We start from the raw sequence: 27388 nt of genomic DNA, 5'->3' as shown, positions 1-27388 counted from the left end.
AGTATTACTATCATTACATCCTATACGTAAGTAATACCGTAATGGAAAAAAAAATATGTAGTAGAAAAAAAATAGTGGTATAACTTTATTTAGGTTAACATACATAAATTTTGATTTCGAGCATATAACTTTGTTTAGGTTAATAAATACATACATTTCAATTTTGAGTATATATATATATTCCAACAAAATGTATGTAAGAAAAATGTTTTAGAATAGAAAATAATAAGAGAGATTTTGAGAAGAATTAAAGGAGATAGATAATTTTATTGGAAAAAATTTTTAAGAAGAAAAGATACAATTACTAATATTTTGTTTGTCAATTACATTTCTATTAAAATTAGTAGTATCAAAAAATATTTCAAATTTAATATTATGAAGAAAAAATAAAAAAAATTATATAAGGACTAGTTTGACTAATTTTTAAAATTTGAGGGATGAAAATAACTTATTTCTGGACTTTCAAGGACTATTTTGACTATAAAAATCTTTTTTACATGTCAAGTGACACGTGGCGTTGACCGTGGCATTGACCTGCCACGTGGCGTGCCACGTCATCATGCCACGTGGCACTTAACGTGCCACATCATCGCCCAACTGACAAGAGGACTAATTTGACTTATTTTTTATCTTTCAGGGACAAATTTGATTAAAAAAATCGTTCGGGAACGAAAATGAAGATCGCGTAATCTTTCGGGGACGAATTTGAGTATTAACCCATAATAATAATTTTGTAAAAAACTGATGAAAACATAGATTAACACTATAAACTAGATAAATAAAAATAAAATAATTAAAGAAATGAACTTATAAAATATACAAATAAATTTATAAAATTTTTTTTTGGTGACTGAAATAAATTAAACAAAGAAAAACAAAACAAACAAAATAAGTAACTGCCTAAATAGAGGGACAGTCCCGTTTAAGACTACTCTTAAACTCCTTCTTTCACGAAAGTTGTAACTTCATCGCCATCTTTGCCATAGTATCTGCCACCGTGTTTGCATCTCTCATAATCAAACGAAAGTCAACCCGCCAATTCCAATGCATGATATCTCTTATTTTGAGCACCAGTAGATCAATAAACCCAAAACCATCTTGAGTAACAAGATTAAATGCTTCCACACAATCCATCTCACAAATAACATCTCGTTGACCCACATCCCAAGCTAACAGATATTCTCTCCAAATTGCAAACAATTCCCCTTGAAGAATACTATTACTCTCAATCATTCCCAAACACCCCCTTTGCCAGCTCCCATTACAATCTCTAATAACACAAGCAAAACCAACGCTATCACCCGAACCAAAATAACTAGCATCACAATTAATCTTAAAAGTACCAATAGATGGGGGATTCCAAAAACCATTTAGAGTAGAGGGAAGGGACATACGTTGTAATTCAAAAATATTCCTAAGCTCCTTTTCTGAAGTTAATGCCAGACAAATCACTTTTTTCGGAGGCCAAGTTTCATGGGATTAAAGATGTCATTATTCCTTGCTCACCATATCCACCAAAGTCCCGAAAAGAACTTGAGCAGATGCTCTCTGCTATGATACAAGAACCAGTTCTTCAAATCCAAAGGATGACAAGAAATATCCAATCTATGCCAGACAAGCTGAGCTTTTGGGCAATCCCGAATACAATGTAAAACCGATTCCTGACTAGAAAGACATCTTGGACACCTATCCGATGACGACATCCATCTTCTAAAGTGAAAACTTGCAGTAGGAAGAGCCTCCTTAAGACACAACCAAGCCAAAAACTTATGCTTTTCCGGAACAAGCTGACGCCAAAGCCAAAGCCAATTCTCCCGCTCCTCCCAACCAAACAGCTGCTTACACAACCACAAGTAACCATTGCGTGAGTCATAGACTTTGGCAGCAGACCCACTCCAATACCAACCCACTTCCGGACCAACCGACCAAATATCCTGTATCCGGAGATTCGAATCAGAAATGTGAACATAATCCATCTCATTAGATAACCGTCCTTCTCTCCTCCAGCTAGAAAACCAAAAATTTTTGTTCAAATCTCCAATACACCAAGCAAACCCATCCTTCAACACATCCCAAGCCTGGCAAAGACACCTCCAAATGGGAGAGTCCTTGTTCTTAGGATAACTAAAACAGTCATATAGAGATGATCGGTATTTGGCATCCAACAATTGGACCCATAGTTTGTTTGGCTGCTGGAAAAAAGTCCAAACTAGCTTCCCAAGAAGAGCAATATTTACACAATAAGGATCTCTAATCCCCAAACCTCCATATTTTTTTGGAGTAACCAGTACCTTCCAACTAACAAGATTCAATCCTCTTCCATCAACTTGTCCTTTCCAAAGAAAATTCCTCATCATAGACTCCAATTTACTAATGATTCCTTTGGGAAAAATAGAGACCTGCATCTGGTACGTGGGAATAGCAGCAGCAACAGAATTAACCAAGCAGAGCCTACCAGCCCGATTAAGTAAACTTCCTTTCCAGCTTGCTAGCCTACTCCGAATCTTATCCAGGACACCATTGAAAGCTGAACGAGTCACCCTAGAATGGCTAAGGGTAACTCCAAGATACTTGCCCAAGTCCTGGACAAATCTGATAGAGGATACCCCAGTAAAAACCTCTTTCCTTGTTGCAGAGACATTCTTGGAGCAAAGTGCTTTAGACTTCTCGACATTAATCTTCATCCCAGATGCTTTGCAAAAAGTCTCTAAAACTAACATCACATTTTGCACTTGTCTCTTTGTAGCTTTACAAAACAGAAGTAAGTCATCCGCAAACATTAAGTGGGATATTCTTGGTCCCCCTCTAGAAATAGCAACCGGCTCCCACAAGCCCAAATCAACCTGATGACTAATAAAGCATGCCAATCGCTCCATACACAACACAAAAAGATAGGGTGACATAGGGTCTCCTTGTCTAAGACCTTGGCTAGGATTAAAGCCATTCAGACGACTCCCATTCCAAAGAATAGATAAGGAAGAAGCAGTGACACAATTCATAATCAAATTAAGTGTAGGAATAGGAAAACCAAAGCTTTTAAGGGTATGAGCTAAAAACCTCCAGTCAACTCTGTCATAAGCTTTCTCCAGATCAATCTTAAAGGCCAGTGTGCCTTTCTTTGATTTAGTCTTCTTCATAAAGTGGAGGACTTCTTGAGCAATAATGATGTTGTCAGGAGTTCCTCGTCCCGGAATAAATCCTCCTTGAAGAGGCCAACAATCTCCGCAAGATGAGGACGAAGCCTATTAACAAGGACCTTCGTGATGATCTTGTAAACTACATTGGAGAGACTAATCGGCCTGAAATCTTTCATAGATACCGGTGATTCAACCTTTGGAATGAGAACCAGTAAAGTCTCCAACATTATCAGATCAAGAGGAACACCAGAGAATGTCTGCTTAACCATCTTCCAAACATCAAGACCAATGATCTCCCAATATTCTTTGAAGAAGAAAGCTTGAAACCCATCAGGACTCGGAGCTTTAAAAGAGTTCATGTGAAAAATAGCTGCTTTGACTTCCTCCATAGTAATTGGTGCCGTAAGGTTATTGCAAGCTTCCTCATTCAGAGAAGAGGCACATCACCAAGGCAACCCAAATCAACATCATCCAAATGACAGAATAAGCTTTTATAGAAAGACTCTGCTTCTTGACTCAGAACTTCTGGATCAGTTTCCCACACTCCATCCTTGAGAAAAAGGCCATGAATCTTATTATGCTTCCTTCGGGCAAGAGTTTGAATATGAATAAATTTATAAAATTAATTGAAAGCTATAAATTTATAAACGAAAGAAATGAGTACCTGGAGCTGTGTTTTAATTTCACAAATTCATTATAAAATAGATACTGAGTAAAAGCTGCAAGAGATCACTCAGAAAAAAGATAACTCCAACCGTCAAATATGGGAAAAATAAACTCCCAAACCTCAATTTTGTTTTTCAAAAAAAAGTTGAAAAAGAAAGTCTTGGTGTATGGAACGATGGAAGACAATATCATGGAGGGGCCGGGGCATTGTTAATTTTTTGTTTTTTAGAAAAAAATTCTTATTTTAAAAAAAATATGTTAGAAGACTAATAAAATATATTTTTTGTTAGTAGTTAATTAATAATATTTAAAAATATAGACTAAAATATACTATTAGATTACTAAATTAAAAAAAATTAAATTTATGACTAAAATACTGACAAAAAAAATTTTACTTGTCTTTAAATATTTTTTTTTTGTGGGTGGCCATTGCTTCACATAGGGTCTACTATGCTTCACCTTTGTATGTTAGGACAAGTATACATTGATTCCAGACCTGCTATATATACGAGACATTTTAGTATATAAGTTTATATAAGTTGGCTTAAATTCAACAAAAATAGGGTAAAAAACAAAAATAAGCCAAGGGAGAAAATAATTTACGTGAATAAGCCAAAACGAAAATTGCTTCATGAATCCACCAATGCACGTTTATATGTAGTTCGAACCAGCTTGGTTCGAACTCCATTTCTACATAATTCGAACCAGCTTGGTTCGAATTACACACAAACACACACACTAATTCGAACCAGCTTGGTTCGAATTACACACAGTAATTCATGGTATAATTCGAATTATGCTGTTAAAAAATTAATAATTTATTAAAAAAAATTTATTAAAAAATTTATTAAAAAATTAAAAATTTAAAAATTAAAAAAATATATATTTTTATTTCATACGTTAAAAAAAAACTAATAAAATATTTAATTACGAGACTTCTTTAAAATATTAATGAGCTATCAATTCGAATTCCATACAATACTTTTCTGTCCATTTTTAATAGTTCATAAATTTTTTTAATAATTTTTTTTAAATTATACTACAAAAAATATTTTATCCTATGCAAAACAATTTTTAAAAAATGGCTTAAAAAATGTTAGGAGTACTATAAAAATTTGTAATGTTATAATAACTTAGGTAAATACATGCATGTACTCAAATTTTAAATAAAATACTCTACATAGTCAATAATAATTTAGAAATGAAAGAAAATATTTTATTCTATACAAAATAATTAAAAAATATATTTTATTCTATACAAAATAATTTTAAAAAATGGCTTAAAAGATGTTATGAGTACTATAAAAGTTTGTAATATTCTAGTGATTTAGGTAAATACATGATAAAAATATTTTTTCTTTAATTTCTAAATTATTAGTGACTATGTGGAGTATTTCTTTAATGTCTTAAGTCATTAGGACATTACAAATTTTTATAGTACTTCTAACATTTTTTAAGCCATTTTTTAAATTATTTTGCATAGAATAAAATATTTTTTTATGGTATAATTTAAATAAATTTATTAAAAAATATTCATGATAATTTTTTAATAAAATTATTTAAATTATATGGTGAGATATTATATGATTCGAATTACGTATAGGAAAGTTCGAATTACTCTGATTCAAATTATATGGTGAGCAATTCGAATTCTATACAATACTCTTCTGCCCATTCTTGATAGCTCATGAATATTTTTTAATAAATTTATTTAAATTATACCATAAAAAAATATTTTATTCTATGCAAAATAATTTAAAAAATGGCTTAAAAGATGTTAGAAGTACTATAAAAATTTGTAATGTCCTAATGACTTAGGACATTAAAGAAATACTCCACATAGTCACTAATAATTTAGAAATTAAAGAAAAAATATTTTTATCATGTATTTACCTAAATCACTAGAATATTACAAACTTTTATAGTACTCATAAGTCATAACATCTTTTAAGCCATTTTTTAAAATTATTTTGTATAGAATAAAATATATTTTTTAATTATTTTATATGGAATAAAATATTTTCTTTCACTTCTAAATTATTATTGACTATGTATAATATTTTATTTAAAATTTGAGTACATGCATGTATTTACCTAAGTTATTATAACATTACAAATTTTTATAGTACTCCTAACATTTTTTAAGCTATTTTTTTAAAATTGTTTTGCATAGGATAAAATATTTTTTGTAGTATAATTTAAAAAAAACTTATTAAAAAAAATTTATGAACTATTAAAAATGGATAGAAAAGTATTGTATAGCTCATTAATATTTTAAAGAAGTCTCGTAATTAAATATTTTGTTAGCCTTTTTTTAACGTATGAAATAAAAATATATATTTTTTAATTTTTAAATTATTAATTTTTTAATAAATTTTTTAATAATTTTTTTTAATAAATTATTAATTTTTTAACAGCATAATTCGAATTATACCATGAATTACTGTGTGTAATTTGAACCAAGCTGGTTCGAATTATTGTGTGTGTGTTTATGTGTAATTCGATCCAAGCTGGTTCGAATTATGTGTGTGCGTGTGTTTCTACATAATTCGAATCAAGCTGGTTCGAATTATGTAGAAATAGTTCGAACTACATATAAACGTGCATTGGTGGATTCATGAAGCAATTTTCGTTTTGGCTTATTCACGTAAATTATTTTCTCCCTTGGCTTATTTTTGTTTTTTGCCCACAAAAATAAAACATTTTGGCATATAAGTTTATATAAGTTGGCTTAAATTCAACAAAAACAACCCTCAGTTTAAATTGCGTATAAATACACACTTTTCCAATTCTTGAATAGCACAAAAATCAGTATGACAAACGTTCTTCTCCTTCAATAAAAACTGCAACACTCAAAATTTAAATAAGGATCAAAATCTCTAAAAAATCTCTCAAAATCGTCGCGAAAAGTAAAGGAAGTTTCGAAACTAAATTCGAAAACAAATATGAGAAAATGAAATAAGAAGATGAAGAAGAAGAAGAAGCAGCAGAAGACGATGAGGAGGAGGAAGAAGAGTAGTTTTGAATTAAGCAGAACTTATTAGTACAAAAATACCAAAAATTCTTAAACAATACACATAAATATCTTAGTTTTACACCGAAATTGGCTGCAAATACACAAAAATATTTTCTTAAATGCTGCATTTTTTTCTTCTTTTTTTTCTTATTTCTTTCTTTCTTTTAGTTAAATAAATATAAGTTCATCCTCTTCTAAATAATTTTGCAGTATTCTGTGTTTTTTCTTCCTTTTTGTTTGATTTTTTTTGTTTTTATTCTTGTTAAGAGAGTAAAATAAGAAGAAACTTGAGAAGGTAACACAAGATTTTTTGAACTATGCAGAACTTATTAGTACAAAAACATCGCAAATTTTTAAAACGATACACATAATTATCTTAGTTTTACACTAAAATTTACTGCAAATACACAAAAATCTTTCCTTTAATGCTGTATTTTTTTTTCTTCTTGTTCTTTTCCTTATTTCTTTCTTTCTTTCTTTATTTTAGTTAAATGAATGTAAGTTCATCCTCTTTTAAGTAATTTTGCAGCATTATGTGTTTCTTCTTTTTCGTTATTTGATTTTTTTTGTTTTTATTTTTGTTAAAAGAGTTAAACAAGAAGAAACTTAAGAAGGTAAAATAAGAAGAAAAAGATGAAAAAAGAAAAAGAAAAAGGTGATGATGATAAAAAAAGAAGAAACAGCAGAAGATAAGGAGGAAGAAGAGAAAGAATTTTGAATTATACAAAACTTATCAATACAAAAATACCGAAATTCTTAAATAATACACATAAATATCTTAGTTTTACACCGAAATTTGCCGCAAATATACAAAAATATTTTCTTTAATGCTGCATTTTTCCTTCTTTTTTTTCTTATTTCTTTCTTTCTTTTAGTTGAATGAATGTCGGTTCATCCTCATTCAAGTAATTTTGTAGCATTATTATTGTCAAACTCTCGAGTTAACTCGTAAACTCGTACGAGTTTACGAGTTTAGATATGGAATCGAGTTGACTCAGGCATAGACTCTGTCCTGAGTAAACTCGACTAGACTCGGCTAGACTCGGTCAAACTCGGACAAACTCGTGAGTCTAGGACCGAGTTAGCGAGTTTGTGTTTTTCTTTATTTTTGCTCAAAAAAGCATCATTTTGAAACAAAAAAATACTTTTTTTATTAGGGTTACGATAACACTCCCAAAGAATGAAAGAAAACTCACTCAAAACTCAGTCTTCTGCATTGTTTCTCTCAAGTCTCACTTTCTCCATGTTCTGCCGCAGTCGTCGTTCCCCGTCGAGTTGCCATTGTTCACCTGCATCTGCTACCTCTGCTCTGATTTGCGCCATTGTCTGTGAATTTTACCTATGTTGTCCTCTGCTTTGTATTTCTTCACATCTCTACTATCCGCATCTCCATCGTGTTATCACCGTTCACGAGTTCGACTACTTTTCCTACAGTCCTATCTCTGTTCTGGTTTGTGCCATCGTGAAATCCATGACTCTTTGTCGCTGTCGTTTCGTGCTGCTGCTGCACCCTCACCACCGTTGCCTGCTGAACCCTTGTCTTCGATTTGCTGTTGCTGGGACTTTGCTCCTTCTTTTCTTCTGTATCCTCTATTTTTTGTATGACTTTTGCCCTTTCTTTGAGCCTTTGCTTCTTGATTTAGGTTTTTTTTTTAAATTTTATTGCTTCTAATTTTAGCCTATTACTTATCGTTTATGTTAGATGGCCAGATGGTTCATCCATTTATGGCTGATTAGTAATTAATTCTTTTGACTAGAGTTAATTTGATTATTTGATATTGTTCAATGTTCAATTAAAGATTTAGTATTACAGATTTAGAATTTTTAATTTTGTGTGTTTTATGTTATATTTGTATAAGAATAATTATAGAGGATTTAAATGTGTATTTTAAAGTATTTGTTATTTTAATTTATTATGTACTTTTAAGATATATATATATATATATATATATATATATATATATATATATATAAACTTCATAACAGGTGAACTCGTACAAGTCTACGAGTTAACTCACGAGTCAAGTTTAGGTCAGCTCCACGAGTTTATTTAGACTCGCGAGTTTGACAACATGCATTATGTGTTTCTTTTTCTTCTTTATTTAATTTTTTTATTTTTATTCTTATTAAAAATGTAAAATAAAAAGAAACGTGAGAACGTAAAACAAGAAGGAAAAGATGAATAAGAAAAAGAAGAAGAAGAAGAAGAAGAAGAAGATGGTGATGATGATGATGATGATGAAAAAAAAAAAAGAAGCAGCAGAAGATGAAGAGGGAGAAGAAGAATTTTGAATTATACAGAATTTATCAGTAAACATACACCAAAAATTCTTAAACGATACACATAAATATCTTAGTTTTACACCGAAATTTACTGCAAATACACAAAAATATTTTCTTTAATGCAGAACTCTTACATTACATTCAATTCAACCCATCAACGATGAACAACAATTTTCACAAACAAAAACAACATTATTCACCTACAGAATCATAAACTACTAATGAAAACATTAACTAGAATCGAATCACACCTCAATCACTTGATTGGATTCAAAACAATAATCCACTTCACTCTAATTCAATTGACAATCTGAATTGAAACATTCATTATATTCAACAACGAGATAACTGTTCAAAACTTATTTTAGAGCTTGATTTCAAAAACGTAGAGAACGAAGGAAATCATAAAAAACAAAGAAAGAGAACGCAGAGAACAAATGAAAAGAAATGCAGAGAATATAGAGATGGAAGAGAACGTAAATCGAAAACACTGAGAAAATTTGAAAATAGAAACAAAATTTTTTAAAAAAAGGCAGTTATATATTCGCGCGTTGATTGAAAAGTTAGTTAGATAGTGACACGTGGAGTGAATTAGGTTAAAGAGACTCATATAAACTTGTATAAAAAAATTACTTATATGTGGAGAATATTTGTTATTAGATATTTAGAATTATAAAAATTTTAGTGTTTATAAATTTAAAAATTATAATTTTTTTTCTCTTTACAAATTTTAAGTTTATTGCCATGTATGTGAAATTATATATTCTTTTAATATTTAATAGTTTAAAAAAATACAAAAACAAAAATTGGCAGGCAATAACAAGATAGAGTAGAAATTTGGAATTTGTATGGTGAACAAATTTATTAAAAGAAAATAATTTTATTGTAATATATATATATATATATATATATATATGTTAAATTTCTTTCGAAAATAATAAATGATCAAATTTAGAGATTTTAGTCATAGAAACTTATATATCCTAAAAATATAAATAGATAAAAACACGTATAAATAACTATATATTTAATAGTTGAAGCTTGAAAGTTTTAAACTACTGCACTATTGTCTTATTTTCAAGGTTAAAAAATAAAATTATAAAAATAAAATAAAAAATGAAATTATCCTTTTTGAGGGCGGAATAACTTAATTGCAAGGTCAAAAAAATACTCACGTAAATAATGGTTTGTTTGTTGATTACAAAATTAATATGAAATTTCGTCACTGCTTACTGTTTATGGCCATTACTCTTCAGAATAGGCACATGCGAGAATGTTGATTGAGACCCAAGGAAAGCAATATTTCTTGGTGTATGAAGCTGCCCTGTATTGTAATTTGTAGCATGCCAAAATCTAAGTCAAATTACGCTAACAAAAATTTTTAAGATTATTTATTTATTTTTTTCAATAATTTAATTTATCCTCATAAGTAAAGTAATAATAATATTTGTGCAGAGATTAGAAGGTGATTATTCTGGTAAAGCATGCCAAATAAATGCCACAGATATAGTGACTCGTGAATGTCAATGCTTCTAGAGGGTAGCAGACATCCACTATTTATAATAAACATATAATAAGGTAATTATTTCAGAATTTTTAAATTCGAACTAAATTATTAGGATAAACATTCAAAATTGATTATGAAAGGATTTCGGATAAAAACTTTGTTTTTTAACAATTTTTTTTTATATTTTAGAAGTACTCAAAATTTTCACTTTTTCTTGTATGTTATCTAACATAATTTTTATATCTCTTAAATTATTTAACCATATTTGATTATTTATTTATAAACATAAAATATTAAAATATAAACATAAAGACATAAAATTATATTTAGTTGATGAGACATAAATAAAAATAGAGTTAAGTATTCTTTTCGTTCTTAACGTCTTGGGTCAAAATCAAAATCGTCCCCGATCTTTTTTTTATTATTAAAATCTTCCCCAACATTACAAAACGTTATAAAATCATCCTTTTTACAAAAAATAATAATACTTTGACAATTTTACCCTTAAAATAAAAATAAAAATAATATTAAAAAAAAAAACCCCACCCCACCCCACTCCCAGCCTCTTCGGTCTCTCTCCCCCCTCTCTCACCCCCAAAATTTTACCTTCCTCCTACTTTCAGATCTAACCAAACTCTCAGGCCCCTGATCCTCCTTTCCAAGTTTCAACTTCCTTCTTCCTCATTCTTTCGGATCGTCAGTGAGGGGGTCTTCCATAAGGGATCGTCGGTGGTGGGAGATCTGGTGACGCCGCCGCCTCCGATGGCAGGGAAGAAGGCGGCGCCGGTGGCGGAGGAGGATGACGCAATGAGCAAGTATGGGGAGATGATGGAGATGAAGATGGTGGTGCGGCATAAGGACTTGAAGGAGATCGTGGAAGCCATTAAAGAGAGTTTTGACAAAGCTGCGGTGGCCGGAGATCAGGTCTCTGAGATGCTCCAGATCAGTCAGGCACAACTCGATCACAGTTTCAAGCAATTGAGGAGTTTGTTCTCTTTTTCTTGTTTGTTTGTTTTGATAATTAGTTGATAATCAATTTTGGCTTTTTTATTTGTTTCATTTGTATGGTTACTGAATTTTTGGGCAATTAAGGGGTTAAGTTCATTAGTTCTCCTTGACCATCACTTCTTCTCTGGACCATTCCTCCCTTGATTAATCATTACTACTGCCACTCATCAACCTGTTTTCGTTGTTCACGTTGTTGTTAAGATGCGCTTGTTGTCTCAGTCCCACTTGGGCGGCAACAAAAATAGCATGATGATGTTGATGAGAAGGGTAGTTTGGAGGTGGTACTTGCTGCAGCATGTTCTGGAAGCTGAGAGTACCTAAAGAAGATGAAGAAGAAGAGACAGATTGTTGGAAGTTAATGGCAGTAGTTGGAGAGAAGAAAGGGAAGAGATAAGGAAGTGGGGGTGCAGGTGGAGGGGGGAGGGTTTTTTTTATTTTTTAATATTATTTTTATTAATTGATAAGGGTAATTTGGTAAAATAAAATAAAAAATGACGATTTTATAACGTTTTGTAACGTTGATGATGATTTTAATAACAAAAAAGGTCAGGGACGATTTTGATTTTTACCCCAGACCTTAGGGATGATTTCAATACTTAACCCATAAAAATATTATATACTAAAATACTAAATTAATAAATTTATGTAAAAGAAAAAATAAAATAAATTAAAATTTTTATTATTTGTTTTATTATATAGTTAGTTTATCACAAAAAATACAAAATACTAATTTTTATATTTTGTTTTTTTTTTTTTTGAAGTGCATAGAGCTCAACACCGTTAGGTGGAGCATTGGAAAATAAATAAAACAGATACACAACACGTCAAAGACTTCAAAGAACCTAGTGACCCCGAGTTATCTTTGGCATTGCCATCAACAACTATAGGGTGCATCCCCAATCCATTCCTCAGAAAAGCTAAAAGACCTGCTTATAATGTCCACCACATCTGATGCATGATCTTTGAAGATTCTGGCATTCCTTTCTTTCCAAATTGCCCAAATAACTGCAAAGAACCCAATAAACCACGGCTTTCGCTCCATCTTTCTCCCTGAGGCGTTTGTCCAGCTTTCAAAGTGTTGCTTGAGAGAACCTGGCACTATCCAAACCCTCCCAAGTGCAAATAACCAAGCACACCACACCTGCCAAGTGAACTCACAACCAAGAAATAGATGAAATGCAGACTCTACAGACTTGTAACATAGAACACACATATCATTATTCCGGTCAAGGACCCCTAATCTACACAGGCGGTCCTTAGTCGTCGCCCTGCCAACCAACACAAACCAAGAAAATAACTCAACCCTTGGAGGGACGATCCCTCTCCAAATAGTGCTAGTGAAGCTATAGCTCTGGATTTCCTCCGGAAGAGTTTCCACTTGCAGCACCTGCACAAAAGAGTTAGTCGAAAAAATACCTGACCTATCAAACTTCTACACCACACTATCCTCTCTCTCATGTATTGGCCTCACTGACTGTAACCTCTCATGAAGTTAGTTTACAAGCTCCAACTCCCATTGGAATAACTCTCTTCTCCATTGAAAAGTCCAAACCCACTCTATCCCATCCCAGAACCCACAATCCCCTATAACAGATCCATTAAGGTTTGAAACCGAGAAAAGCCTTGGGAACTCATCCTTCAACGCTCCACTAGGTAACCATCTATCCTCCCAGAACTGGATTGTTCTGCCATTTCCTAACTCCATGGACAAGCCATTGATCATCTTCTCCCTCACCTGTGGCTCCAAGATTTGTAATAGGCAAATATCCTTTCATGGACCCCTCTCGTAGGCACACGCTGGATACTAAGCATCTCAGACGGATTCATGTGATTACATGAGCAAACTACTTTCTTCCATAAGGGACAGTCCTCCTTTGAAAACCTCCACCACCACTTGAACAATAAAGCTGCATTCCGAGCCACCACATTCCCAACCCCCAACCCACCTTCCTTTTTGGGAGCCATCACTAGATCCCATTTCACGAGCGGCATTCCATGCCTCCCATCCTCTTTACTCCACAAGAACCGTCTTTGTAGTGAAATCAGCTTCTCCGCCACTGTCTTAGGCATCTTGTATAAGCTGAGATAGTAGATAGGTAGACTATTGAGAACAGACTTAATGAGAACCAGCTTACCCGCTTTATTTAGCGTCTTTGCTTTCCACAGACTAAGCTTTTCTTCCACCTTATCAATAACTGGTTTTCATGTCTTCACAAGCCTCGAGTTCGCTCCCAGAGAGATGCCCAAGTACCTGACTGGTAGCGGCGCCTCCTTACAGTCCAGCAAACTACACGTCTTCCTTGTCCATCGTTGCTCACAGTTGACTGGAATAAAGCTCGATTTCTCAAAGTTAATACTCAACCCAGACATCACCTCGAAGCACCACAATAATCATTTGTAGTTTCTGATAGTGGTCTCCTCAGGAGGACAGAACAGGATAGTATCATCGGCAAACTGCAAGTGGGACAGCTCAATGTCATCTCGGCCAACCAAAAGAGGTGCTATACATCCATTCCTCACCGCCTCACCAATTATTCTATGAAGGACGTCAACAACCAGTACAAACAGGAAGGGAGACAGAGGGTCGCCTTGTCGAAGGCCCCTTTCCATTTTTAACGGCTTAGAAGGGGACCCATTTATCAGAACCGACATTGATGCAGAGCATACACATTCCTTAATCCATTCTCTCCACTTAAGTCCGAACCCCATCTTATGCAACACAATATCCACAAAACTCCACTTCACTCTATCATAAGCCTTCTGAAAATCCAGTTTAATAATTGCTGAGCTCTTTTTCTTGACTTTAGCCAATGCACAGTTTCGCAAGCAATCAGGGCCCCATCGTGAATTTTTCTGCCCTTCACAAAGGCACTCTGAGTCTCCCCTACTAAACCAGGCATAACCTTCCGCATCCTTCGAACCAACACCTTAGAGATGACCTTGTACACACAACCGACCATACTAATCGGGTGGAGATCTTTTATTTCTTTTGCGCCAATAAACTTCAGCGCCAATGCCACCCAGGTAACATTTGAATCCCGAGGTAGAGTAGCTGACTGAAAAAATCCCATCACAGCTTCAGTGAACTCCCTACCTACCTCTTCCCAACACTTCTTGATGAAATTCATATTGTACCCATTACTGTCCGGTGCCTTCGTTGACCCACAGTCCCAGACTGCATCCTTTATTTCTTCAACCGAGGACAACAAATCTAGCTCTGTTGCCTCTGCCTCACTTAACTATTTTACCAGTCCATCACAGAATCCTATAATAGGCGATGTCTCTTGATGGTACAAGGGCTTATAGAAATCGCAAATGGCAACTTTGATCCTGCCTTGATTCCTTACTAACCTTCCATTAATCATTAAGGCATCAATCCGATTGTTCTGCCTCCGTGCTGAAGCTAGATTGTGGAAGTACCGAGTATTCCTGTCCATCTCCTTTGTATGTCTGGAGCGTGACAACTGCTTCTAATGTAATTCCTTCCCCATATACCATATTTTACAAGAGCTTACAAGTGCCTTCCTCCTTGCTTCCATGGTCCCGTCATACACTCCATTGCTCACCAAGTCGTCCACCTTCTTAATCTCCTTCTCAAACCGAGTAATTCTTCCATCCATGTTTCCAAAATTATCTCTATGCCATCTGCCAAGCGGAACCGTTAGAGCCTTCAGCTTGTCTATGAACTGTACATCACCGATTCTCCTCCATTCCTCCCTGACTGTCCGCAAGAACCCGTCATGAGTAAACCAGGAGTCCAGGCTCCAAAAAGGTCTCGGTCCCACCCTCACCCGCGTGACATCCACAATCAGTGGGCAGTGGTCTGACAAACCTCTAGGTCCTCCTTTAAGCCTTATATCAGGAAACTCTTCTATCCACTCCAGGCTAACCAGCACTCTATCAATGCGATTGCACGACTGGCCTCTGAACCATGTGAACATACGATCAGATAGTGCAAGGTCTACTAGCTCCATCTCCTGCATCCATGCTTTAAATTCTACTGCAGACACTGGTAAGGTGGAAGCTCCTTTCCGTTCTTCCACTTGAGTAATCTCATTGAAGTCCCCCATATAACAAAAAGTTACTTGGTATAACCCAGATAAGAAACTTAACTCTTCCCACACAGCAAGCTTGTCTTCCCTTGTATGCGCACCATACACTAAACAGAAAGCACAACGGAAGCCATTTTTCACCAGTACACCCTCCACACACAGGCACTTATCTCCTTTATAACAGTTGTTCATCGTAAACATCAACTCATCCCACATCAACAGTAGACCTCCTGACGCACCTGCTGCCCCAACAACCTCCTATTTAACTACATCATGTCCCCATAGTTGCACTACATCAAATTTATTCAGAGCTATTTTATTAGTCTCTATCAAGCCTAGCATATTCAGATTAAATTTTTTCTTAAGGTTCTTCACCATACTCACCTTACCAACTCCTGACACCCCCCCTAACATTCCAAGAGCTAAAAATCATTTTAACGCATTAAGACACACCTTTTTCCGGGTTTTCGGACGACTCCTTCTTGCATTCTTGAAGAACTAAAGATTGATGGTTTAGAAGTTATAGTAAACTCTCGTTGCAAGTATAGTTACTAAACCAAGCAATCAACCTTTCTTACAAATGTTTTGGTTGTCACAAGTAACAAATCCCTTTAAAATTGATAACCGATTATTTAAACCTCGGGTCGTCTTCTCAAGGAATTGCAGGGAAGTATGTTCTTATTATTGGTTATGAGTCTTGTAAATTGGGGGGTTTTGAAAGTAAGGAAGCAGTATGTTAAATGATAAGAAAAATAAAATAGTAATAATAAAATAAACTCTTGGCAAGGTAATAGAATTGGAAGTCCTATCCTTATCAATTGTGATGAGAATTGAATTTTAATCCCACTTTGTTAACCTCTAACTATGAAGGTAAATCAAGTGGATTAATTAGCTTAATCCTCAAGTCCTAGTCAATTCCTATGGAAAGACTAGAGTTATTGGAGCAACTCCCAATTTCAACCACTGCTTTATTTGACAGCTCAAGCGTTACCAATTACTTAACCAAAGCCAAAAGGAAGAAAATATCTAAATTAAATTAAAAGCATCAATATAACTAAAGCAAAGCAATCTTAAATCTGAAATACCTCAAATAATATTAATTAAGAAAATCATAACATGAATGTAGCATAAGCCAAATTGAAAAGATAAATAATAATTAAAAGTATATAATAAAAGTAGAAAATAAATAAGAGGAACATTGAACCTGTACTTGAAGAGAAGTAATCCTAAAATTAAAAGAAATCCTAATCCTAAATCCTAAGAGAGAGGAGAGAACCTCTCTCTCTAAAACCACATCTAAAACTAAAATTATGAATTATGAGCTTGTTATTATGAATGAATGGATTCTCCCACTTTATAGCCTCTAATCTGTGTTTTCTGGGCTGAAAAATGGGTCGAAAACAGCCCAGAAATCGCTGGAGAAGAAAACTGTCACACTGATTTTCGGAACTGTGACTCGTCCGCGTGGAGCGCGCGTTTGCATCACCTAGCGTTAGAGCAACTATGGCATATTATATATCAAATCGAAGCCCCGGACGTTATCTTTCTAACACAACTGAAACTGCGTCGTTTGGACCTCTCTAGCTAAAGTTATAGTCATTTGAGTGCGAAGAGGTCAGGCTGGACAACTTAGCAATTTCTCCAACTTCTTGTATTCCTTCCACTTTTGCATGCTTCCTTTCCATCCTCTGAGCCATTCCTGCCCTATAATCTCTGAAATCACTTAACACACATATCAAGGTATCTAATAGTAATAAGAGAGGATTTAAACATAGGGAACTTAAGGCCAAAGAAGCATGTTTTCAATCAAAGCACATAATTAGGAAGGCAAATGTAAAACCATGCAAATAGTATGAATAAGTGGTTAAAGAGTTGATAAAAACCACTCAATTGAGTACAAGATAAACCATAAAATAGTGGTTTATCAACCTCCTCACACTTAAACAATAGCATGTCCTCATGCTAAGCTCAAGAGAAGCTATAAAGATGAAGAGGAATGGTAGATTAATATGAAATGCAACCTATCTATATGAATGCAACTTCATGCAAAATGTTTCTACCTACTTAGTTAAAAGTAAAAAAATCTTTCAAGAAGAAATACGAACTGGATTTCACTAATTCGAATCATAAAAATGAAGTACAAATAGACTTGCAGAAGAAAATAGCTCATGAAAGCCGGGAACAAGGGATTGAGCATCGAACCCTCACTGGTAGTGTATACACTCTAATCACTCAAGTGTTTAAGGTTCGATTCTCTCAATTCTCTACTAACCTTGCTTTATAAGGATTTCTCTTCATCTAACAATCAACATAAATTTAATGCACAGATACACATATCAAGAGGTCTTTTAAGGGTTGTAATGTGGTTAGGGTCAAGGTAGGATTGTATTTGGCCAAGTGGACTAAAATCTGAATCCTTAATTAACTTAAACTTTCCACCTAACTTTAGACAATCCATGTAATCATAATACCAGATCTAATTATCCATTAACCATGTTTTCCACATATTCATGCATTCTAATTTCAAGTACAGTACATATGCATTGCTTTCACCACTTACTTTGGGGCATTTTGTCCCCTTTTTTGCTTAATTGTAATTTTTTTTCTTTTCTCTTTTTTTTATTATATATATATTTTTTTTCTTTTCTTTTATTTTTCTCAATGCATATGATTAAATTATTGGATGCATGAATCATGTCCTAAACATTTCTTTCACATTTTCAGAAAATTCTAACATACTCAATTCTCAAACCAAATGTTTCCAAACCCAATTTTCCCATATTTAAATCATAAACACTCTCACTAGTCTAAGCTAACCAAGGATTCAAATTAAGGACATTATTGTTTTTCGCTTAGAGTTAATGATATGCTAAAGTAAAGAACAAAGGGGTAAAATAGGCTCAAAATTGGTTTGCAAAGAATAATGAAAAGGGTAAGGCCATATGGGTATGTAAGCTTAGTGAAATAAAGGCCTCAATCATGTAAGTGTATGCATACATCAAATAATGGAAATATAGAATTAAGCAAGACAAAAATCACAATTTTAGAGAGAAAAGCACACACCAAAAATAAAATATTGGTTGGTAAAATACAACCAATTCAAATAGGCTCAAAAATCTCACAGGTTTTGTGTGTTCGAGCTCTAAACCATGTTCCAGTATAATATTTTTTCAAACAAGTGTAACATTAAATTTTATTCAAATTAGTGAAATGCTCTAAAAGGTTTCTTGAAAAAGAAAATATTACTTCAACCAAGTGATAAAATATGCACAAAATCAAATAATCATGCAATCAAACATCCAAATGCAACAACTAACAAGGAAAATAAACCATTGGTGTTGAGATAGAAGAGTAACTAACCCATGGAGATCGGTATCGACCTCTCCACACTTAAAGATTGCACCGTCCTCGGTGCATGCTGAGATGTGCAAGTGGACGGGTTGCTGCAACTGATGCTTTTCTTCAAGGATTGTGCAGATAGACTTGTCTGTCTCCTCATGTAAACGTCTTCCAGTTCCCTTCCGGGTGGCCATCCTGAAAGAAAAAGGGAAGAAAAGTAACCCAGAAATAAAGATAAGAAAATAAATGAAGTATGTGTGGGTTAATGCCAATTGATAAGGGTCTCATTTACATTGAAGCTTCAACATGTACGTGAAAAAACAATAGAAGCACATGGCATACCAGTGGTGCAGAATTTGCAACAAAGAAGAGGGAAATGTGGGTAATGCAAGATAGTATAAGTTCATATCAATGCAAGAGAAGTACGAGTATTATAAAAGATTTACATTGATTTAAATAATGTTACCCAATCAGAATAAAACAAGTCATAAGTACCAAGAAAATACCAGAAAAGATGTAACAGTTGAATAAGAATATTTGAACACCAATGGAAAATAATAAATTTAGAAAAGAAAATAAAAATATGTACAAAATTAAAATGCAATGAATGAAAGTATGCAATTAAGTAAAAGAGAATGAAAGTAAAGAAGGAAGAAGAAAAGAAGAAAGAAATAAGAATGGAAAAGAAAAATTAGGATTTGGGGGAAGAAAAGATATGATATTTGGCGCTGAGCTGGATAAGTTGTGCGGCGCAGGCGACACGGAAGCGTGAGTGACGCGGTCGCGTGGTGCGCGATAAGGTCAGGTGACGCGGATGCGTGGGTCACGCGATCCCGTGACCTAATTTGTGCGATTGGCGCGAGTGCAGCCTCGCGTTCCTGCAACTCTCTGTTTGAAACTCTTTTTGCCAATTTTTAGGGTGACGCGTTCGCATGGTGGACGCGATCGCATGGATGGCCTTATTTCCAATATGACGCGGACGCGTGGGTGACGCGGTCGCGTGGGAGGACTTGGGCTTCTAGCACGAGTCCAGCCCTACTCCAGCACAACTTTCAGCCATGCACCCCTTTTACGTCGATATATTGGAGCACGCATTCACGTGGGCGACGCGGACGCGTGGGAGGCTATTTTCCAAATGACGCGGCCGCGTGGGTCACGCGGACGCGTGGGCATGTTTGAGCCTAAAGCGCGCCTCCGGCCACGCTTTCGCGTAACTTTCTGTTTACTTTCTTTTTTCACAACGCACTGGTGACGCGGATGCGTCAGCGACGCTGTCGCGTCGCGTGCGTGATTTTTTTTAATGCATGAAAAGTGCAGAATGCAATGCTAATATGAATGTTATGCAAAACTCCAGGTTCAATACAATAAAATAAAATAAAACTCAAAAACAAAGAAAACTAAATAAAAATGAAAAAGGAACGATCATACCATGGTGGGTTGTCTCCCACCTAGCACTTTTAGTTAAAGTCCTTAAGTTGGACATTGGATGAACTTCCTGTTATGGTGGCTTGTGCTTGAATTCATCCAGAAATCTCCACCAATGTTTGTGATTCCAATGGCCTCTGGGGTCCCAAACTAGGCGCAGAAAGCCTTCAAGCAGGTTAAAGCAAGTGACAAGGCCCTAAGAGTGTTGATTTCTAGACTGAATTCTGGGGTCCCAAATCTTGCTTCTGCACCCGTCTTCTTGTTGATCATCATTTTTCCACTTGGGTGGTGAACAGTCGGAATTTTTCACTGAGACATCTAAACAGCTTCCTAGACCCATTCAGTTGAGCTTTATACCAACCTTTGCATTTAAACTTTGAGCACACAACCATGTTGAACCTTGCTTGACAACTCCAACCACTAACTGTCTTCCTCTTACTCTTAATGCCACAAAGAGCTCTAAGTTGACCATCCGTCTCCAGTAGCCCATATTCAAGTGGAATTAGAAAGCTAAGGGATATGAATTTTACCCACTTGAATGTTGTGAAGGATGATGGCAACTTAGGGGGAGGGGTCTCCAATAACTTCGGCAAGGTGATTTCAAGCTCCATTCCCCTGGGCTCTTCTTTAACAGCTTCCACCTCTTTGCAAGCTTCTTCAATTTCAACCTCTTCCTCTTTGTAGTTGTCTTCCAATTCAATCTCTTCTTCATTGTTCACCAAGAGTGTGGGAGGTTGTGCTTTTTCTTCTTCCATCTCCATGTCAAGTTCAATGGGAGAGGATTCAATTGCGGATAAGAATTCATCAATGATTGAATCCATCTCTTGATCAACCTCTTCAAAGTCTTCAACCATGATATGTCTTGGAGGTTGTACACCCTCTTCAACATCAATTTTAAATGTCTTTGAAGGAGGTTCTATGTCTTGACTTTCCCAAGGAGGTTCAGCAGCTCCTAAGTCTTCAACCACTTCTTCTTCTTCAATAATTTTGGCTTCCTCCACTTGTTCCAGTACAAATTCATGCTCCTTGCTGTCCACCGGAGTTTCTAATGTCTCCTTCATACTACGTTCTTCATTAGATTGTCCACATGAAGCCATGGGGGTTCCTTGAGTGTTCGAACGTCGGAAAGCTAATTGATTTATCACTTGATTTAATTGGTGAAGGGTTGCATGAAATATTTCCACTGTTTCCTTGAGACGATCCTTTGATTCTTGTTGTGCTCAGCTATCATAAGTAGGATCATAGTGCTCTTGGATTGATGGATATGGAGATGGTGAATATTGAGGTGGTGGTTCTGGGCGTGGTTCATATGGTGGTTGGTGTGGTGGATAAGGATTAGGGTTATATGGTGGTGTTTGGTGGTAAGGGGCTTGTGAGTATGGTGGTTCAAAGTTGTGTTGAGGATATGGTTTATTGGCATATGATGGAGCTTGCTGGTAACTACAAGAGGGTCCACCATATCTATTGTCTTGGCATGCTGATGAGAGAACTTTTGCGTGGTCTAGAAATTTGCGGATAAATCCTCGTTGCAAGTATAGTTTCTAAACCTTCAAAAGTCCTTTCATACAAATGTTTTGGTTGTCACAAGTAACAAACCCCTTTGAAATTGATAACCGAGTATTCAAACCTCAGGTCATCTTCTCAAGGAATTGCAGGGAGGTATGTTCTTATTATTGGTTATGAGTTTGTAAATTGGGGTTTTGGAAGTAAGGAGGGAATATGTTATATGACAAGTAAAATAAAATAATAATAATAAAATCTCTTGGAAAGGTATAAGAATTGGAATTCCTATCCTAGTTATCCTTATCAAGTGTGAAGAGAATTGGGTTTTAATCCCACTTGGTCAGCCTTTATTAAATAAAGGAAGGTTAAGTGGACTGATTAGCTTGATTCTCAAGTCCTAGTCAACTCCTGTGGATAGACTAGTGTTAGAGCAATCCTAGCTAAAGCAAAATCTGCCAATTTCAATCACTTGCTGAGTTGGATAACTCAAGTACTACCAATCACTTGACCAAAGCCAAAAGGGAGAAAAATATCTAAATTAAATTAAAAGCATCAATATAAGCAAAGCAATCTTAAATCTGAAAATACCTCGAATTGCATTAACAAAAGAAATTAAATCTGGCATAGATGTTAATAAATTAAATTGAAAAAATAAATAAAAATAAAGAACCTGGGATTGAGAGTCACTCCTAAAACTAAGAGAAATCCTAAATCATAATCCTAAGAGAGAGGAGAGAACCTCTCTCTCTAAAAACTACATCTACTCCTAAAATTGTAAATATGAGAGCCTCCTCATGAATGGATGCATTTCCCCATTTCCCCATTTTATCCGCTCTAAGCTTGCTCAGCTTTTGAGGAGGAAAGTACTTGGCTAAGAAAGTCGTGACCAGCTTATCCCAAGAGTTCAGGCTGTCTTTGGGTTGAGAATCCAACCATAATCTAGCTCTGTCTCTTACAGCAAAAGGGAAAAGCATGAGCCTGTAGACTTCAGGATCTATTCCATTAGTCTTAACAGTATCACATATCTGCAAGAATTCAGTTAAGAACTGAAAAGGATCTTCAGATGGAAGTCCATGAAACTTGCAGTTCTGCTGCATCAGAGAAACTAATTGAGGTTTCAGCTCAAAATTGTTTGCTCCAATGGCAGGAATGGAGATGCTTCTTCCATGTAAATTGGAATTAGGTGCAGTGAAGTCACCAAGCATCCTCCTTTCATTATTATTATTTTCGCCTGCCATCTCTTCTGCCTGTTCGAAAATTTCTGAAAGATTATCTCTGGATTGTTGTATTTTAGCTTCTCTTAATTTTCTCTTCAGAGTTCTTTTAGGTTCTGGATCTGCTTCCACAAGAATGTTCTTATCCTTGCTCCTGCTCATATGACAAGGAAGAATGGCCAGAAAAATGATAATAATGATAGAGATCCTTTATACCACAGTATAGGGATCCCTTTGTAAGTAGAAGAAGAGGGGGAGATAAAGGATGTGATGTAAAGGAAGAAACACAACTGTGAGGATTGGAATGTGAGATGAGATGTTAGGACATGAATGAATAAATAGAATGAGATGGGGGAGGAATAATTTTCGAAAATTATTTTGAAAAAGAGTTAGTGATTTTTGAAAATTGGTTTTTGAAAATTAGTTAGTATTTTTCGAAAATTTTTGAATTCAAAAATAAAAAATAAAAATAATTAGTTAATTAAAAAGAAATTTTTGAAAAAGGGAGAGATATTTTCGAAAATTAGAGAGAGAGAGAGTTAGTTAGGTAGTTTTGAAAAAGTTAAGAAACAAACAAAAAGTTAGTTAGTTAGTTGAAACAAATTTTGAAAAGATAAGAAGTTAGGAAGTTAGAGAAGATATTTTGAGAAGATATTTTTGAAAAAGATAAGATAAGAAGATATTTTTGAAAAGATATGATTGAAATTAGTTTTGAAAAAGATTTGATTTTTAAAATCTCAATTAATGACTTGGTTCATAAGAAATCACAAGATATGATTCTAGAACTTAAAGTTTGAATCTTTCTTAACAAGCAAGTAACAAACTTCAAATTTTTGAATCAAAACATTAATTGATTAGTTATTTTCGAAAATTTTATATAAAAATAAGAAAAAGATTTTTGAAAAATATTTTTGAAATTTTCGAAAATAGCTAAAAATTTTGAAAAAGATTTGATTTTTGAAAAAGATTTTGAAGAAGATAAGATTTTCAAATTGAAAATTTGATTTGACTCATTGGCAACAACTTTGATTTTTAAAAATTTTTGAAAAAGTCAATCCAAATTTTCGAATTTGATGAGAGAAAAAGGGAAAGATATTTTTTTGATTTTTGAAATTTTTATGATGCAAGAGAAAAACACTAAAAAGATGCAATGCATGAAATTTTTAAATCAAAACATGTGATGCATGCAAGAATGCTATGAATGTCAAGATGAACACCAAGAACACTTTGAATGTCATGATGAACATCAAGAACATATTTTTGAAAAATTTTTAATGCAAAGAAAACATGCAAGACACCAAACTTAGAATTCTTTAATGCTTAGACACTAAGAATTCAAGAATGCATATGATAAACATGAAAAGACACAAAACAAAAATTCATCAAGATCAAACAAGAGGACTTACCAAGAACAACTTGAAGATCATGAAGAACACTTATGAATGCATGAAATTTTCGAAAAAATGCAAGATGCATATGCAAGTGACACCAAACTTATAATGTGACTCAAGACTCAAACAAGAAACACAAAATATTTTTTATTTTTATGATTTTCTAATTTTTTTGGATTTTTATTTTATATTTTTCGAAAATTATATGAAAAAGAAAGGATTCCAAAATTTTTAATATGAATTCCAGGAATCTTGCCATGTTAGTCTAAAGCTCCAATCAAAGGGTCTGGCATGGCTTAACAGCCAGCCAAGCTTTAACATATAATTACATGGGCTGGAGTGATTAGTTGAATACCAATCCCAAAGTAGTTTGGGTATGGCTTTACAGCCAGATATGATTCAACATATTTCATGAAACACTAGAATTCATTCTTAAAAATTTTGAAGCCATAGAATAATTTATTTTTGAAAACATTTTTATTTTAAAATTTTTTCGAAAACAAGGGAGAAATTTTTTTTTTGAAAAATTTTTTTGAAAAGAAAACAAAAAGAAAATTACCTAATCTGAGCAACAAGATGAACCGTCAGTTGTCCAAACACAAACAATCCCCGGCAACGGCGCCAAAAACTTGGTGGACGAAATTGTGATCACATTAATGTAGTACTCTTTGTTATTGTATGGAAACATTATTATGGCTCTTTACTATGTGTGGACACAACTCCGTTCAACTAACCAGCAAGTGTACTGGGTCGTCCAAGTAATAAACCATACGTGAGTAAGGGTCGATCCCACAGAGATTGTTGGCTTGAAGCAAGCTATGGTCACCTTGCAAATCTCAGTCAGGCGGATTTAAACATGATATTTTTTTAGATTAAAATAAATAATAAAAGGGATAGAGATACTTATGTAGATTCATTGGCAGGGATTTCAGATAAGCGAATGGAGATGCTTTTCGTTCCTCTGAACCTCTGCTTTCTTGCTATCTTCATCCAATCAGTCTTACTCCTTTCCATGGCTGGCTGTATGCAAGGGCATCACCGTTGTCAGTGGCTACATCCCCTCCTCTCAGTGAATCATATGCTCACGCACCCTGTCACGGCACGGCTATTCATCTGTCGGTTCTCGATCATGCTGGAATAGGATTCACCCTCCTTTTGCGTCTGTCACTAACGCCCAACAATCGCGAGTTTGAAGCTTGTCACAGTCATTCAATCATTGAATCCTACTCAGAATACCACAGACAAGGTTTAGACCTTCCGGATTCTCTTGAATGCCGCCATCATTCTAGCTTACGCCACGAAGATTCTGGTTAGGAGATCTAAGAGATACTCATTCTAGCTTAATTCATGTAGAACAAAAGTGTTTGTCAGGCACGCGTTCATAAGGGGGAAGGATGATGAGCGTCACACATAATCATCACCTTCATCACATTCTTGGGTGTGAATGGATATCTTAGAAGCGAAATAAGAAGAGTTGAATAGAAAACAGTAGTACTTTGCATTAATCTTTGAGGAACAGCAGAGCTCCACACCTTAATCTATGGAGTGTAGAAACTCTACCGTTGAAAATACATAAGTGATAGGTCCAAGCATGGCCGAGAGGCCAGCCCCTCTGATCTAAGAACCAGGTGTCCAAAGATGTCAAATACAATAGTAAGAGGTCCTATTTATAATAAACTAGTCACTAGGGTTTACATGAGTAAGTAATTGATGTATAAATCCACTTCCGGGGCCCACTTGGTGTGTGTTTGGGCTGAGCTTAAGTGTAGCACGTGCAGAGGCCATTTGTGGAGTTGAACGCCAGTTTCTGTGCCAGTTTGGGCGTTCAACTCTGGTTTTGGATCCTTTTCTGGCGCTGGACGCCAGATTTGGGCAGAAGGCTGGCGTTGAACGCCAGTTTACGTCGTCAATTCTTGGCCAAAGTATGGACTATTATACATTGCTGGAAATCCCTGGATGTCTACTTTCCAACGCAATTGGAAGCGCGCCATTTCGAGTTCTGTAGCTCCAGAAAATCCACTTTGAGTGAAGGGAGGTCAGAATCCAACAGCATCAGCAGTCCTTTTTCAACCTCTGAATCTGATTTTTGCTCAAGTCCCTCAATTTCAGCCAGAAATTACCTGAAATTACAGAAAAACACACAAACTCATAGTAAAGTCCAGAAATGTAAATTTAACACAAAATCTATTAAAAACATCCCTAAAAGTAACTAGATCCTACTAAAAACATACTAAAAACAATGTCAAAAAGCGTATAAATTATCCGCTCATCAAGCAACTATGGAATATTATATATCAAATCGAAGCTCCAGACGTTAGCTTTCCAACACAACTAGAACCGTGTCATTTGGACCTCTATAGCTAAAGTTATAGCTATTTGAGTGCAAAGAGGTCAGGCTGGATAGCTTAGCAATTTCTCCAACTTCTTGTATTCCTTCAACTTTTGCATGCTTCCTTTCCATCCTCTGAGCCATTCCTGTCCTGTAATCTCTGAAATCACTTAACAAACATATCAAGGCATCTAATGGTAATAAGAAAAGATTTAAACATAGGGAACTTAAGGCCAAAGAAGCATGTTTTCAATCAAAGCACATAATTAGGAAGGCAAATGTAAAACCATGCAAATAGTATGAATAAGTGGGTAAAGAGTTGATAAAAACCACTCAATTGAGTACAAGATAAACCATAAAATAGTGGTTTATCAATTCTCCTTCTGTTTAGCCAGCTTTTTCTTCTGAGCTATCGCCTCATTCTGCGCTTGAAGGATTGCCATAATGTCGTCCTCCTCATTATACTGTACTGCCCCAGACTCCACTGCAAGCTCCCAAGCTTCCTTATTTTCTTGCAT

The 27388-nt window shown here is 34.8% G+C and overlaps 1 protein-coding gene across 1 annotated transcript; it reads right to left on the bottom strand.

The window, feature by feature from the left end:
* Positions 1-14008: 14008 nt before the first annotated feature.
* On the bottom strand, positions 14009-15861 carry LOC148579670 (uncharacterized). Its single transcript, XM_088490895.1, has 3 exons — positions 15133-15861; positions 14716-14856; positions 14009-14530 (listed from the first exon to the last, which is right to left on the bottom strand). The coding sequence occupies exons 1-3, from the start codon at positions 15859-15861 to the stop codon at positions 14009-14011; spliced, it is 1392 nt and encodes a 463-aa protein (XP_088347021.1).
* Positions 15862-27388: the final 11527 nt, after the last annotated feature.

The sequence above is a fragment of the Arachis ipaensis genome, chromosome B10 (assembly GCF_059453495.1).
Source record: "Arachis ipaensis isolate K30076 ecotype BB chromosome B10, ASM5945349v1, whole genome shotgun sequence".
Taxonomy (NCBI): Eukaryota; Viridiplantae; Streptophyta; class Magnoliopsida; order Fabales; family Fabaceae; genus Arachis; species Arachis ipaensis.
The sequence above is the reverse complement of the archived record's forward strand: the minus strand, read 5'-3'. Positions and strand labels throughout refer to the sequence as shown.

Bases quoted from the DNA above. Each gene is read 5' to 3' on its own strand.
- LOC148579670 (XM_088490895.1), bottom strand. From the start codon at position 15,861: ATGAACAACTGTTATAAAGGAGATAAGTGCCTGTGTGTGGAGGGTGTA. The intron at 14,857-15,132 runs GTAAGCTCTTGT...CTGGTAAAATAG, and splicing joins AAGCAAGGAGGAAGGCACTT to TTAAGTGAGGCAGAGGCAAC. The intron at 14,531-14,715 runs GTAGGTAGGGAG...GTTGGTTCGAAG, and splicing joins TCAAGAAGTGTTGGGAAGAG to GATGCGGAAGGTTATGCCTG.